The 15,057-nt window shown below is 34.6% G+C and overlaps 2 protein-coding genes across 2 annotated transcripts; both read left to right on the forward strand.

The window, feature by feature from the left end:
- Window positions 1–1,737: 1,737 nt before the first annotated feature.
- Window positions 1,738–7,188, forward strand: LOC129887967 (50S ribosomal protein L19-1, chloroplastic-like). The gene is made up of 7 exons (XM_055963227.1): window positions 1,738–2,043; window positions 2,868–2,902; window positions 3,696–3,944; window positions 4,096–4,182; window positions 4,458–4,591; window positions 6,587–6,712; window positions 6,806–7,188. The coding sequence occupies exons 1-6, from the start codon at window positions 1,881–1,883 to the stop codon at window positions 6,690–6,692; spliced, it is 774 nt and encodes a 257-aa protein (XP_055819202.1). The 5' UTR covers window positions 1,738–1,880; the 3' UTR covers window positions 6,693–6,712; window positions 6,806–7,188.
- A 1,202-nt stretch (window positions 7,189–8,390) lies between these two features.
- LOC129885228 (splicing factor 3B subunit 6-like protein) lies at window positions 8,391–10,056 on the forward strand. The gene is made up of 2 exons (XM_055959429.1): window positions 8,391–8,728; window positions 9,705–10,056. The coding sequence occupies exons 1-2, from the start codon at window positions 8,475–8,477 to the stop codon at window positions 9,820–9,822; spliced, it is 372 nt and encodes a 123-aa protein (XP_055815404.1). The 5' UTR covers window positions 8,391–8,474; the 3' UTR covers window positions 9,823–10,056.
- Window positions 10,057–15,057: the final 5,001 nt, after the last annotated feature.

Genomic DNA, 15,057 nt, shown 5'->3' on the forward strand with positions numbered 1-15,057 from the left:
ATAATTGTGTTTTTCCCATTTAAGTTATCTTAAAGCCAATATCAATTAAATAAAATTATAATGTACTATAAGTTCTACATATATTTTCTATTCGTATAAGAGAAAGAAGAAATTTCAAAAACAGATAAAACTAGACATATTTTCAAGCTCCTTAGTTATAGTTTGATAAATAACGATTCGTAGCTAAATATTATAAGGAGGAGTGACGAGAGTGAGATCTGGGAGAGAGATAAAATTGATTTGTATATCTGATCAATAATTGTATCAGGAATATAACTGATACAATTGATTTGTATTAAAAATTAGCTACTAGAAGGAGGAGAGAGGCGAGCGAAATTGGAAAGAGAGAGGTAAGTGAGATTTGGGAGAGGTAGAATTAATCCATATATCTAATCAATAATTGAACATCTGATTGATAAATGTATCATGAATATAATTGTTTTGTATCAATGCATATAATTGTATCAAAGACTATTGTATTCAATTCGTTGGTGTAAATCAATTGTATCAAGTATATTAACGAATACAATTTGTATCGATAAATACAATTGTATCAACAAATACAATTTTATTGTTGTTGTAACTCGTAACAGATTGTATTTGTATTCCTCTGTTGTATTGTGTGTTGTATTTATGTGTTAACATTTGTATTTGTATAATTGACTGTTATCATTTGTATCATTGACTGTTACTATTTGTATCATTGACTATTATCATCTATATTTGTATTACATAAAGAGAGAGAAAGAGAGAGGAAAAGGCAAGAAAGGGAGAAGAGAGATGAGAGAGGCAAGCGAGAGAGGGCATAGAAAAGGGAAAGAAGAGAGAGAAAGAGGAGAAAGGCGAGGGAGAGATGGAGAGAGGAGAGAGAGAGGGGGCATTAACATAGCTTTATTTATGAAGCAATGACTACAAATGATAGTTATTTCAAATTCTAGTAGTGTATAAAAAATATATATCATATATTTGCTTTATTACATAATTTTTTCAAAAGAAACTTAGGTATGGCCAAGAATGCTCCTAGAAAGTAAGGACCCGAATTTAGAATGTACTAATGTGACTAAAACACATTTTTAATTAATTGATATCACATACATAAATATAAAATTTTCGAATTTGTTATTTAAGTAGACGGGCAAATTTATTATCCATCAAAGTTCCAACTATACATTGATAACTTTCAAGCATTGTTTTTAGAGTACTATTCCATAATTCAAGCATTGTTTTTGTTTTTTGGTTAATATTTTTGTTGGTTTCATTAATTAATATAACATCGTTAGCAAATAGCATACATTAGAAGACCTTATGAGTTCGATGTCTATTTTTGATTTTAACTTTTTTGTTACAAGCAACTCCTATTATTCTCATGGTTATAGAAAATCATGTGGTTAATCTATTTCAATTTTAATAGGTGTGTTTGACATAACATTTTCAAGTTACGATTTCGACATATAAGTCTTGTTATGAAAATTTATCAATGAAATAAATAACTTAATTAAATTCTGTAAAATAATTATGAATTTAAGTTAATAGGAAAGATTTTTTATGATATTAAACTATTTGAATTTGTGATAGCAAGTTCTTTTTATCTTTAAACTAGATTTTAAAATTATTTATAAAAAGAATTATCTGATTTTTATTGTGTAAGTATTTTTTATTATTATTTTTGAGAAAAAGTTTTTTTCTTATTTATTTTTGAGAAAATTAGTATTTAAGAAAATTTTCGTGTAAAACCCCCAAATGCTACTGCTTCTGAACCCACGCAACGCTTTCACTTTCAGCAAGCGCCACCGTCCTCTGCCGCTCGCCGCCGCCGATTCTGTATTTGACCTCCGAAACCCTAGAAGTTTAAAATCGTAGATATATTCTTCTAGAAGAAAATGTGGAGAAGACTCTCTTCTCAGCTCCGAGCTCTAACGCCATCTTTGTCTCCTCCGAAATGCAACCTTTTCGTAACAGGTTCTGTTTCATCTTCGTCTCTGACCTCGGAGGCTTTTCGTCCATCCGTGGCTCTGTATAATCGGCATTTTAGCTCTGAATTTGGTACGCTACTGTTATTCACATCTTTTTTCTACTGTTTACCTCACTGCCATTGGCTTGAACTATAAGTGTTGAACGATCATATGTGTGTGTGTGTGGAGACATAAGATCTGGATTTTGATTTTTCCTTTTTCTTTTGCGATGTATGTATTTAGGAGTTGTTTGGTAGCTTGTTAGAGTCATGCACATATTAGTAACATAGGATTTAGTTATGAATGAATTTATGTGTTCCTTTATGCAGGGATTAGTTATTCATGTATTAGGTATTCCACCTACATAGATTTTTTCATAACTTATACATATATTAATTTATGCGTCCTAAATTGTAAGCCAAACACCTTATTAATTTTATACATGAATGATTTACCTCCTAAACAACTAATATTCATAGTATTACTTATGTAGAATTTAATACCCGGAAAACTCACATCTAAACTAGTTACGAAACGACCTCTTAGGGGTGGTAGTTGATTAGAGTTATGCAAGATTAGTAATGTAGAAATTAATTGTGATATAATTTATGTATTATTTTACGCAAGTATTAGTAATGCAGAGTTTACTTATTTATGTATTAGTTATTCCACTTTTTATTTTGCATAAAATAATACATAGATATCCTCATAACTTGCACATGTATTAGTTATGTGGTTTTCTAATTTGTAACCGGAACACATAACTTACCTCCTAACCAGCTACCAAACATGGTATTAGTTATTATGCAGGATTTAACACCTAAACTCTCATCTCTAAACAAACTACCAAACGACCCCATATTGTATATTCGATGATAATGAGTTGAAAGTATTTTTTTTAATTTTGTAAATCAGGCAATGCTTCTAAGAAGAATGAAGTCGAGCGTGGAGTAAGTTCTCATCACTCTTATCTCCTTAATCTTTTCTATATTGACTGGTCCGGACACCACAGTTATCAAAAAATAAATAATCTTTTCTATATTAACTGTTAGATTATACTGAACAATGTGTTTGTCTTATGGTGCGTGTTGTTGAAGAAAATTCTGAATGATTGATTTACAATGTCAGAGTTTTCTTTTTATCATTATGATAGTTTTTTCATTTTAAGCCGAGGGTCTATCTGAAATAACCTCTCTATTTCTATGAGGCAGAGGTAAGGTTTGCATACACTCTACCCTCCCTAGACCCCACTTGTGGGATTATGACACTCGGTATGTTGTTGTTGTATTTTGATAGTCTTTTCTGTAATAAAGAGCATTTTGATAATTCGTTTTTGATTATTATTGACTAGTAAGTGTTTATTGGAACTTTTGGAGTCTGTTCATTACATAGAATTTATTGACAATATGGATTGGTTAGAAGTTGTATATGAGTTATATTAGAACGGTTCTCAGCTCCACATGCACACATGCTTGAATCTCTGTATGTTCTTGATGGAGTGATTTTAAGCTGTATGTGTTGCGCTACGATGGCTCTAATTTTCTGTGGCTAATGGAATATGGATCAACATGCCTTTTGCAGTGTCCAATAATTTGAATGGAAGAACTACATTACATGTTATGCTGTTATGGTGGTTCTTCTCTGTGGAATACGTTGATCAATAGTGTTTTAGCATTAAATGAAATTATTATTGTTTTCTTCTGAAGTTCTGTGGATTGATATTGTATCTGCAACTTCTTTCAGAACTTACTCGAAACTAGATTGAACGTGTCTGTTCACTCTGAGCACAACAGACATGCTTCACTGACATCACCTTACAAAGTTTATAGATCATGTTTATTGCAACACAATAACATGGTCCCAAGCTTCCCTAGAAGGTTCATTACAACAGGTGCTACTTCAGTTGACATGGTTTCTGAAGATGCTTCTGCTTTGGCGACTCCACGTATCAAATTTAAGAGGCTTGATAAAACAGCAAAACATATAATGCAGGTATACAAGATGGGATCTTTTTTTCCAAATATCTTCCTTCAGTCTCCGATGGCTTATTTTGTTGCCCTTTTTTTCTTTTTCTTTTGATACAATGTAAGAACTTATGATATCGTCAATGTCTAATGGAAATCCTATTTCTATTATGATGTAGATTCTTGATAAGGAAGCTGTTGAAGAAGTAAGGGCGAAGAGTGATATTCCTGATATAAAGCCTGGTTATATTATCCAGCTCAAATTGGTATAGAAGCTTCTGTTAAAAGGATCATGCGTCATTTTTTAATTCCTATTTGACAACCAGCATTGAACAAATGCTGTTGTTTTGGTAGTCATATTTTTAATTTATGTTTTGTGCACATATGATCCTCCAACATGTTGGACTGATTTCATAGAAAAAAACTCCTGCATATATTTTTCATGTATGCTTGCTCCATCTTTAAAAGAAAAGTATATTACTCGTGAAAAAACATAAAGGAAAACTGTGGTTTTACTGGTGGGATGATGGTTATGTTGCAGGAAGTGCCGGAGAACAAGAGACGGGTTTCAATTGTCAAAGGCATAGTGATAGCAAGGCGCAACGCAGGTTTAAATACTACATTCAGATTAAGAAGACTTGTGGCTGGAGTTGGGGTTGAAAACCTATTTCATCTGTAAGTCATCATTATGTGTTTGTTACATTCTTTAATGAACGCTCTTTTGGTTGTCAGTTAATGCTTGCAATGGCTAGATTTAGGTTATGTTGTTATTTCCTTTTATTATTGTGAAAGTGTGAGAGGTTAGCTTTCGTGGGTCTAAGGAGAGGTAGAGGTAGGCCGGAAAAGTATTAGGGAAAGATGATTAGACAAGACATGTCGCAACTTCAACTCATCATGGACATGAGCGTGTAATGGCTTTCCCTTGATAGGGGCTTGCTTCTTTAAGCTCCACCCAACCTATACAAGGTATTGCTCGCTTTCTCTTCGCCACTAGCTTAGATAGAAGATTATGGAGGACCGTATATGATTAGTCGGTAGTTGTGCGTTGCCTATCTTCTCCTTTCATACCAGTAGTAGTAGTATTACTCTTGTAGCTCTTGTCCTTTTGTTTCTGTTACTAGCAGTTGTTTTTTGTACTTCGATTAACTCTATTTTGTTGTAGTTGTCGTCCTCTTTTATTTTTCCATCATACTGTAAGGTAGGGATAAGGTCTGCATACAACCATGCACTCTACCCTCCTCAAATTCCAATTGTGGGATTACACTAAGTATGTTGTTGTTGTTGTATTGCACTGTTGAGCAAATCTAAGTTTGGAAAGTGATTATTTGCTTAACCTGATTGAAGTCATTACTATAAGAGCAGTTATGGTAGAAAGGTCAAGAGTGTGATGCTTTTCTGGTAATGATTGGCATTGGGATGACATTAAGAAATGATCCTAGGGTGATAATATAAGTTTGGTTTATTTTGACCTAAAAGTTTAGCATGGTGTTCATTGACCTAGAAAAGGAAGGTCCTTTGGAGATGTATGGAGTCTAAAGGTGTACTTGTGGCTTACATTAGGGCCATCAAGGATATGTACGATCGAGATAAGACTTGTATTAAGATAGTGGGAGGTGACTCAGAACACTTTTTGGTCATGATGGGGTTGCACTAAAGATCAACCCTTAGCCTGCTTCTATTTGCACTAAAGATCAACCCTTAGCCTGCTCCTATTTGCCTAGAGGTAACCCCCACTAGGCAAGCGCGGTGCGATGAGCTTGATCCAGAAGGCAAATCCCTTGCTTTCCTTGGCAAGGGGTTTTGAACTTGAGACCTCCGACTTGGAAGTCCCAAGCCCAAACCACCAAAAAATGGAGGGATAACTTATTTCGGGTTTAACAATTCTTGGATAAGACCCCCTAAATGACTAAACTATCCCTTAATCCCTTCTCCTAATTTTCTTTTGTAATTTGATGTCCTTTTTAATGACATTGAGTTGGTTATAAATGTTCTTTTTAGTTCTCCAAATCGGTTACAATGTCATTTGATGATTTCACAAACTAATATATTTTTCCTCCATGTCCGTTGATTGACCACTTGAACTGTTTTTTTTAATAAGCTTTACAACAACAACAACCCAGTGAAATCCACAACGTGGGGTCTGGGGAGGGTAAAGTGTACGCAGACCATACTTCTACCAAGGTAGGACGACTGTTTCTGAGAGACCCTCGGCTCAAAAGAAGCATAAAAAGAGGTCAGATACGGCTAAGAAGTTCAAAACGATATGGGAAAACAAATAACGAATAACGCAAATAACGAAAGCGACACAGCTAAAATAAGCTTTAGGTATTTTAAAATTTAAGTAGCCTTAAATATATGTTAAGTTTAAGGTATATTTGACCAACAAAAAGTTAAAAATACACCTGCTATCAAGGATCCTCGTAGTGGCACATCACACCTCAAAATTAATAACAATTTTTTTTCTTCATATTTTAGTACTTGACTTGACTAGTTAAATGAAGCAGAAAATCCTACAAAAATTTAAGGGTATAATTGTAAAGAAGATTTTTGTAGAGTTTTACGCTCAAATTATTCGATTGTAATTAATGATTGTAGAGGTGTTTCATAATTTGCTTATAGAGCTTTCACAGGATTGGACTCCTAATGTTTAAGTGATTCGATTATTTGCAGGTACTCTCCCAACCTAAAGGAGATAAAGGTGCTGGACAAGAAAAAAGTGAGGAGGGCCAAGCTATACTATCTCAGGGACAAAATGAATGCCCTGAAAAAACACTAACAAGCTAGCTCGTGTGGAAGGTACATAGAAATATATGTGTGTTGGATGTTACTGCCTAATGAGATCTGTCAAGTTCTTATGCGGTGCCTAAGAAAATGCTGTTTATCTATCAGGGTAGAGCCTATCATCTCAAAGTTGTTTCGCCAGTGTAAAAGATTGCAGCAGAAAGGAATCTTATTGTTCCAATTCTGGGTCACAGTTTTTACACTCTGTTGATCAACATGTATCAGCAACATTTCCTTTTCCAGATGTTGCAAGTAACTTTTACTATGTCGCAAGCAGATCTTGCCATAGAACTAGCATCTCTTTGTTAGATTCTATTACACTCATAAACTCGGGGTGGTTTTAAAAAAGATGTTTTGTTGTCTATATCAGAACTGAATGAAAAGCTATACGATCTTTACTAAGTTTTAGTAATTTCTGATATGCTGTACACTTCTGGTTTCTGAGACCTACCTGAAGAGATTCAAATAAAGCATATTTTCTTAGCTGCTTAGCAGTAAGTGTATCGAGTATTTCTCTTTATTTTCTGATTGAATAGTTTGGTGAGTTGTGGTTCAACAAGCTTGTAAATTTTGTAATTGGATTTGGACAATAAGAAAGGAGACTTCTCCAGTTTGGTCGAAGGCTCAGTTGAGGCGGGTGCTAACGCCCTAAAACTCAATAAAGCTTATATGGAGGGCGTTTCGCCTTGCATAAGTTGTCATTGCCTTTGCCCCTTCATTGTAGGCAAGGCACTAAGGCGTGCACATTATTACCCAAACACTAATTGTTAAGGAAAACATTGTGAATGAACTTATTACAGTTGACACTAATGTCAATACACTGTAACTTTGGTAATGATCATATAGGCACTTCTACATGACAGAAGTGAAATTGGCAAACAATATGTCAAAGTGGGCAAATCAATGAATTGATATGTTTAATTTTTTCTTGAAAAGGCAAAATAGAAAAACCCTCCCCTCCCTTGCTGCTCCTTCCTCCGTCTCTGTCCTCCCCCGTCCACCGCTCCTCCTATTCTCGTCGTTCCTTGTTTTTTCCACTTTCAATAGTTAGAAGAAGCGTGAATGACAATCAATCTTGATTAATTGTTTTCAACTGAAGGGCTTTTTCCTACTAATGAATACAAATTTTCGAGAGTGAACTTTCAAGCAATTGAATGTTAAATGCGTCTAGTCAGATATCATAAAGATTAATAATTACAGGATTGAAAGTGTTATTAATTATTTTAAAAAAAAAGTAAAATATAAATTTCAAAAGTTTAGGCATGATACTCTTTACGTACTTAATAGTTAAGTTTTACATTTTGAGAGTTAATTTAACTAATTTACTTTTAAAAAAAATTAAACACAAATTTCAATAGTTTAGGCCTGATACTTCTTTTGTTCTAAACTAGTTTTGAGAGATAAATTGAATTGCAGTAATTTAATATTTTAAAATTAAAATTGTATATATTCAAAAATTACATTTTTCTAGTTCAATATTTTTTCATACTAATATAATAAATAAAATATATTTAAAATATTAATCAAATTTTTTTTAGTTTAACTAATCGACTCTAGAGAAGTAAAACCTGACAAATATTTTGGAATAAAAAAAATATTTTGTGATATGACAACAAATTTCAATAACTTTTCCTTCTTTTTTGTTTTTCTAAAAGATAAACTCCCTCAAAGTTGCCCTATAAATCAAAACTGTGCAACTATTACTCAATTTCTCTAGTCTTAGAAAAATCCAAGTAAAAACGGCTTAATATTTTCTTTCTCTTCTTCCGGCGAAACTATGGCGGCGTTAAGTCTCCGAAAGGGCAATACTCGGCTACCACCGGAGGTGAACAGGGTGCTATACGTTCGGAATCTTCCGTTCAATATCACGAGCGAGGAGATGTATGATATCTTCGGAAAGTACGGTGCTATAAGACAGATTCGTATTGGCACAAATAAGGATACACGTGGTACTGCTTTCGTCGTCTATGAGGATATATATGATGCAAAAACCGCTGTCGATCATCTCTCCGGCTTCAATGTCGCTAATCGGTAAAAAAACAAAAACTTTTGCCTAATTTCCGTTGTTTCTAATCGCATTTAGGGTTTATTTGCTTGAATTTTACTATTGGATGCAACAATTGTTTAATTATTCAGTTTTTTTCAGTTTCGATTCAAAAATTACTAGTTTATTTTTGAAATTAAATCTACCCTTAATAATTTTATAATTTGTATTATGTAGATTTCATTAGTCGGAGAAGAAGTGCTTTCAACTCTGAACTAGTTGGGGTCTGTTTTATGAATCCTTCTTCTTATTCTGCTCAGTTTTGATTAGTTTATTTCAATAGTTAGTAGATTGTCTTTCACTCAAGGATGTGACCTAGTGGTGATGAAGCAGAGCTATGAGGTTTTAGGTTCAAATTCTAGTGGAGACAAAAGCACAAAAACATTAGGTGATTCTTTCCTTTTTCCTAGTCGTGGTGGATAGAGTTATTTGGTACCTGTTGTTGGTGGGAGGTGACATGTATCCTGTGGAGTTAGGTGAGGTGCACGAAAGCTGGTTAGGACACCATGGTCATAAAAAGAATAAGTTAGTAGATTGTCTTTTTTTTTTGGATAACCGTGGTGTCTGGTCTAGCTTTCGTGCACCTCAACTAATGCTATGAGATACTTGTCACCTCCCATATTAACTAACTCTGTCCGCCAAGGATAGGACAAATTGGAAGAGCTCATGTAGTGTTTTTTAAGTCTTTGCTGGGATAGTAGATGGTCTTTTAATATAAATCAGGAGTCCTTTTCAAAATCAGAGGTACCAACCTACTTAATTTGATGTATATTTGGTGTAGATTCTAAACTAGTTAGGATTAGTTATATGGATGTTCTATGTCAGTATGTCAGCAGTCATTCTGCTATATCTTGACTTATTTTTCAAGAAAAAATGGGGGCTTTTTAATATATTATAGTTTCTCTATATTTTCTACTCACATACTTATCTTGATGTATATTTGGTGTTTTTGTTATTTGGCAGATACTTGATAGTTCTGTATTACCAGCAAGCGAAGATGAGTAAGAAATTTGACCAGAAGAAGAAGGAGGACGAGATAACAAAGCTTCAGGAGAAATATGGTATTCCCAAAGATAAGTGATAGGGAACTTTCTGTTACTGTTTTCTTTCCTTCATTATGTAAATTGAGCCAGTCTTAGCAAGGAGTGCATTACCTTTTGTGGAAACTGATCTAGGCACCCTGGCCGCCAAATTATCAGACAGAGTAGCTTGTAGTGCTGTATCTTTTTGGAAGTTTGTAACGGATAGTTTTTGAGATGATTGAATGTTGTCAGATATTTCTATCTATATCATGATGTTTTTCTCTCTTTCCCTCCTTACTGGAGTTACCTTAACATTATATGATGACTGCATTTGCTGTGTGGTTTCTTTCTGCTGTATGTTATGCTTTAGTCGTGCTCTCTTTGACACATTTGTTGCTTTTTCTGGGGGTGGCTGGGTGGGTTTCCGCACGTTCGTTGTTGAAAGACTTTTCTTTGTTGCTTTTAAGTTGCAGCAAATGGATGCTTGCAAATGATATGGCCTTGCCCTTTAAGTTTAATTCCAATAATTTTTTTAGCATTTTTTTTTGTAATATCCCTATCTTCTATTTCAACAGTGAAGACCATATAGATATACACTGCATAACCGCATGGATAAGCTCACGCTAACCCTTCAATTTGGGATCCAAATTCGATATTTTACTTGGGAGATATTGGGAAGGATGACCATATAGATCACACATATCCATACATCATTTTTTGAGAACGCACACGTCTAGAAATCTTGCTCCTTTAATAGCTGATGAGAGGAGATTGTTAGATATTTCAGTTAAAATAGCATGGAACGCTGATGATATCCTTTGTATATGCTAAGGAAGGGAGTGATTGCAAACAAGCATGAGCTTTGCAGAAAACCTGAGGCATGAAACCTGTCCTTAATCTTTTGGCCAGATCTTTCTGAATTGTTATCTGTAGTTAAGGAGAGCTGGCATGCTGATTTAATTGGTTTGTCACGTTGTACGACTTCCACCTGAATGTAGTTATGGTTCACACTCATGTTTGGATTTAAATCTGGTAATTCAAGGTGTATGTGACTGTCCAAAGTTTCAAAGTCATATCTAAGAGGCTGATATGACACTATCCGTTCAAGACCAAACTAGACTATATTTCCCGCCATATTGAGGCACTATCTTACAATGTAAAAGGAGGTGATTTTCATGTCTGTGCGCCTGAGCATGAAATGCCAACTGATACATGTGATTTGCTTCTTCCACAAATTCTTTCTTGATACCAAGGACTATGGAAAGGCTACCTTTTAGATGTCCAGCAGCTTCTCCTAGTACCCTCAACCATCTCCATTACATCATGACTATCTTGTATAATTCTGTGTTATTGGAGCAATTCCATCAAATTTTGGAACTTTGCGACCTCCCAATTTTGCAAGTTTCTCCTGAACTGCAAAAACTTCTCCACCTCCCTCCCCCATCTCCATTACATCATGACTATCGTATGTAATTCTTTTTTTTTTTGCAGCAGTTCCATCAAATTTTGGAACTGTGTCCTCCAATCTTGCAAGTTTTTAAACCCAATGAACTTCTCCACCTTGTATTTTCTGTATTCATTGGACTGATATCTTCTTTTGGCATGATTTCTCTTACATGTTAGGGATGGCCATAATCAAGATTTAATGTGATGTGAGACACTAACTTCACCAGAGGCATCACGAAGTTTTGGGGTTGTAACTTTTAAATTTTGTGAGGAAATAGGCGGTGTGGAAGTATGTAGTGGAAAGTTCATGTAAATTGGCATGCCTCTGGTGAGGTCACAACCTAAAAATAAAATGCTTCAAAATATGATGCAAGGCGACACTTTTTTCCTCCAAATAGGGATGATCAATAATATTAGGTGGATGAATTCTAAGATATGAGAGTCTCGACTTGAAGATTTTCTTGGGTCAGATCTAGTTTGAAAGTGTGGCCTCTTGATTCCTCCCGTAAGATATATAGTCTACTTCTGGAAAAAAATAGTAGGAATAATAATCAACATTTGTTGTGTCTTGTCAATGCTTTGCAAGAAAATCTGCAACTTTTGATGAAGGTCTAAAGCAATGTTGAACTTAACCTTTTGTTTGATAGAGTATGCTCTTAATTTATGAAGAAAGCCCCATAGTGGTCGAGGAATGATGATTGATTGCCTTGTACTGCATGAACTAACAAAAGGGAGTTTCATGCTGTTAGTGGATTCTTTTCTTACACTATTTGAGACCACACAACATAGGGGATGCTTTTAAACCTTGGTGTTAATTCCCTGGCTAAGTTGAATGAAACAGCCTATCACTAAATCATCATATCATTTCTTATTACCTGAACTCCACACTAGTGCAGTGATTAACCCTCTAATTCACAGGTTAATTGTAGGATCTTGATGGCTTAACCCATCTCACCGTTCAAATTTGTAAGCCGTCCTCTCCTTTTCCACTAACTAGATTATGGATATCTTCCCACGGAAGTCCACAGGAGTTTTTAGGAAACTGTAAATGCAATATCTATGAACTAGAGTTTTTTAAGTGATGTTAAATCCATGCTGGAGGGAAATTCCCTGGTTCTAGTGTGTTATAGAAACTATGTTCTAGATGTAGTATAAGCATATGATAGATGGTGATATCTGCAAGGTTGTTTCTCTTTTGTCCACTATATTGGAGAATCTATTCCAGGGAAGTCCAGATTTGCAACAATCTATTATACAATATTTTGTCTTGTTTGAATGTTTGTGGATCAGCTAAGGGCTATTTCCAAACTGCTACAACCTTCTATTGCAGTTTGATCTGAACTAAGTGGGTGGTTTATCGTCTGCATTCGGTGAAAGCAAGAGCATTTTGATATATACTGCGGTATAACTGAGTTTTGTCAACTTGTTTTTCTGTTGCTAACATTTGATTCATGAGTTTCTGCATAAAGATCGGAACTTCTTATGCCAGATTTTACTTAACCCGAATTTCCTGCGATTATTTCTAGTATGGAATGAGTCAATCATCCACTTTGGTATCTTATTGAACAAAAATGGTGATATTGTTCCTCCATTGGGCTATTTCTTTGCAAAACTGTGCTCAATTTCATATGTGGCAATTCCGCCAAGATCTCTTCGTTAGTTGGGAGAAGAATCTGCCCCTTACTGAGATGAAATGCAACGCCTCTCCACATTTCTTGCCCTTTTGTCTCAATCTCCAAGATTTGCGGCATCATAGAGCTGGAGGACTTGTGTTGGTTTTGGGATATCCCTTCCAGTTATCTTTATCTCATTAGGGAGCTATTTTCCCACCTTGATTTTAAAGTTTGTTTGAACTTTTTCCCTTGCTATTTTTCTATATTTTGTTGTGCTAGAATTTCATAACTTTCCAGCAAGTGCCTCTCTTTGGATGGTGTGGTTTTAAGGTGGTGTTTGTTTTAAAAGTTTGGAAGATCATCTCATTTTGTGGATTGTTGTTTTCCCTCATTTTCCTTCCTATGAGAAATTCACCATGAATTCTTCATTTTGATTTAGCACTGTTGAAGTTGTGCTGAGTATCTGCAAAAGCCTTAGAAAAGTATAGTGTTTGAGCTCAAGATATTGCTTTTTTCCTCCTGTCAATAGAAAAATTTCTTGCCAACTTGCATTTTGGTAGAATATCTTATAACATATGGTTGAGAAATATGCAGTTTTTCGTCCTTCCCACGTATGAAAGCTTACACATATCCAAGTAAAAAGAGAAAGTTATGATTGGTAGTACTTATGATATCTAGTTATTTTTGTTAAACTTTTTCATTACATGAGAGCTACATACCACGTATGAAAGCCTTAGACATATCTAGTTATTTTTGTTAAACTTTTTCATTATATGAGAGCTACAAAAGCCAAAACACTGGGAACATGCAAAAGCCTTAGAAAAGTATAGTGTTTGAGCTCAAGATATTGCTTTTTTCCTCCTGTCAATAGAAAAATTTCTTGCCAACTTGCATTTTGGTAGAATATCTTATAACATATGGTTGAGAAATATGCAGTTTTTCGTCCTTCCCACGTATGAAAGCTTATACATATCCAAGTAAAAAGAGAAAGTTATGATTGGTAGTACTTATGATATCTAGTTATTTTTGTTAAACTTTTTCATTACATGAGAGCTACATACCACGTATGAAAGCCTTAGACATATCTAGTTATTTTTGTTAAACTTTTTCATTATATGAGAGCTACAAAAGCCAAAACACTGGGAACATGCAAAAGCCTTAGAAAAGTATAGTGTTTGAGCTCAAGATATTGCTTTTTTCCTCCTGTCAATAGAAAAATTTCTTGCCAACTTGCATTTTGGTAGAATATCTTATAACATATGGTTGAGAAATATGCAGTTTTTCGTCCTTCCCACGTATGAAAGCTTACACATATCCAAGTAAAAAGAGAAAGTTATGATTGGTAGTACTTATGATATCTAGTTATTTTTGTTAAACTTTTTCATTACATGAGAGCTACATACCACGTATGAAAGCCTTAGACATATCTAGTTATTTTTGTTAAACTTTTTCATTATATGAGAGCTACAAAAGCCAAAACACTGGGAACATGCAATGTGTTGTGACCAAAATTTTGGATTTGGACCAAAGAGACCCATTCAAGGACCTGCTGGTTTTGGTAACTATCTAACGTATTCTGCAACCATAATCATTTTTGGAGGACATTATATATTTTTGGATTTACGTGCTCGATGTTAGAGCCTGTAAAGTCAGGTGGGGAAGAAAAGAAAACTCAAATCAGGCATACAATTGCATACTGATCATACCCATTCACTATACATGATAAATAAGCTGGTATGGAAAAGCCTACATAATAGTTCAAAATGGCAACAACATACCTAGTAAAAAATCAGACAAGTAGAGTCGAGAAGTTCTAGTATTCTATTTTACGCAACACAACAATTAGGAATTGAGAATCTTTATCTTTAGATCGAAGTAAAGGGTCTAGTTGTTGAAAGAATGGTTTCCATTACTATTTGAGTCCTTATTGTTAGTAAAGTTGGTGAATTAAGCAGAGGTACGGAAAGAAAGGGATTTGAACCTTCAGTAAACAAAAGCCAGGTGTTATGTAAAGAGTGTTACTCCTACCTTACGAGAAGAAAAGGCTTGCACCTATGAATTTCCCCCCCAAAATAAAAGCCTTTTTTAGTAGAGAATTTAAGGTGATTTAGGGAGAGTCAAGTAGTAAATAGGCATTCCTCTATTCTGGGGATTCAGTGATGAATTCATACACGAGACACGCCAACATGTACCTTCATTTTGAGCCTATGTTTTTAAATGAATTCAGAGAAGAAA

Source organism: Solanum dulcamara, chromosome 4 (assembly GCF_947179165.1).
Source record: "Solanum dulcamara chromosome 4, daSolDulc1.2, whole genome shotgun sequence".
Lineage (NCBI taxonomy): Eukaryota > Viridiplantae > Streptophyta > Magnoliopsida > Solanales > Solanaceae > Solanum > Solanum dulcamara.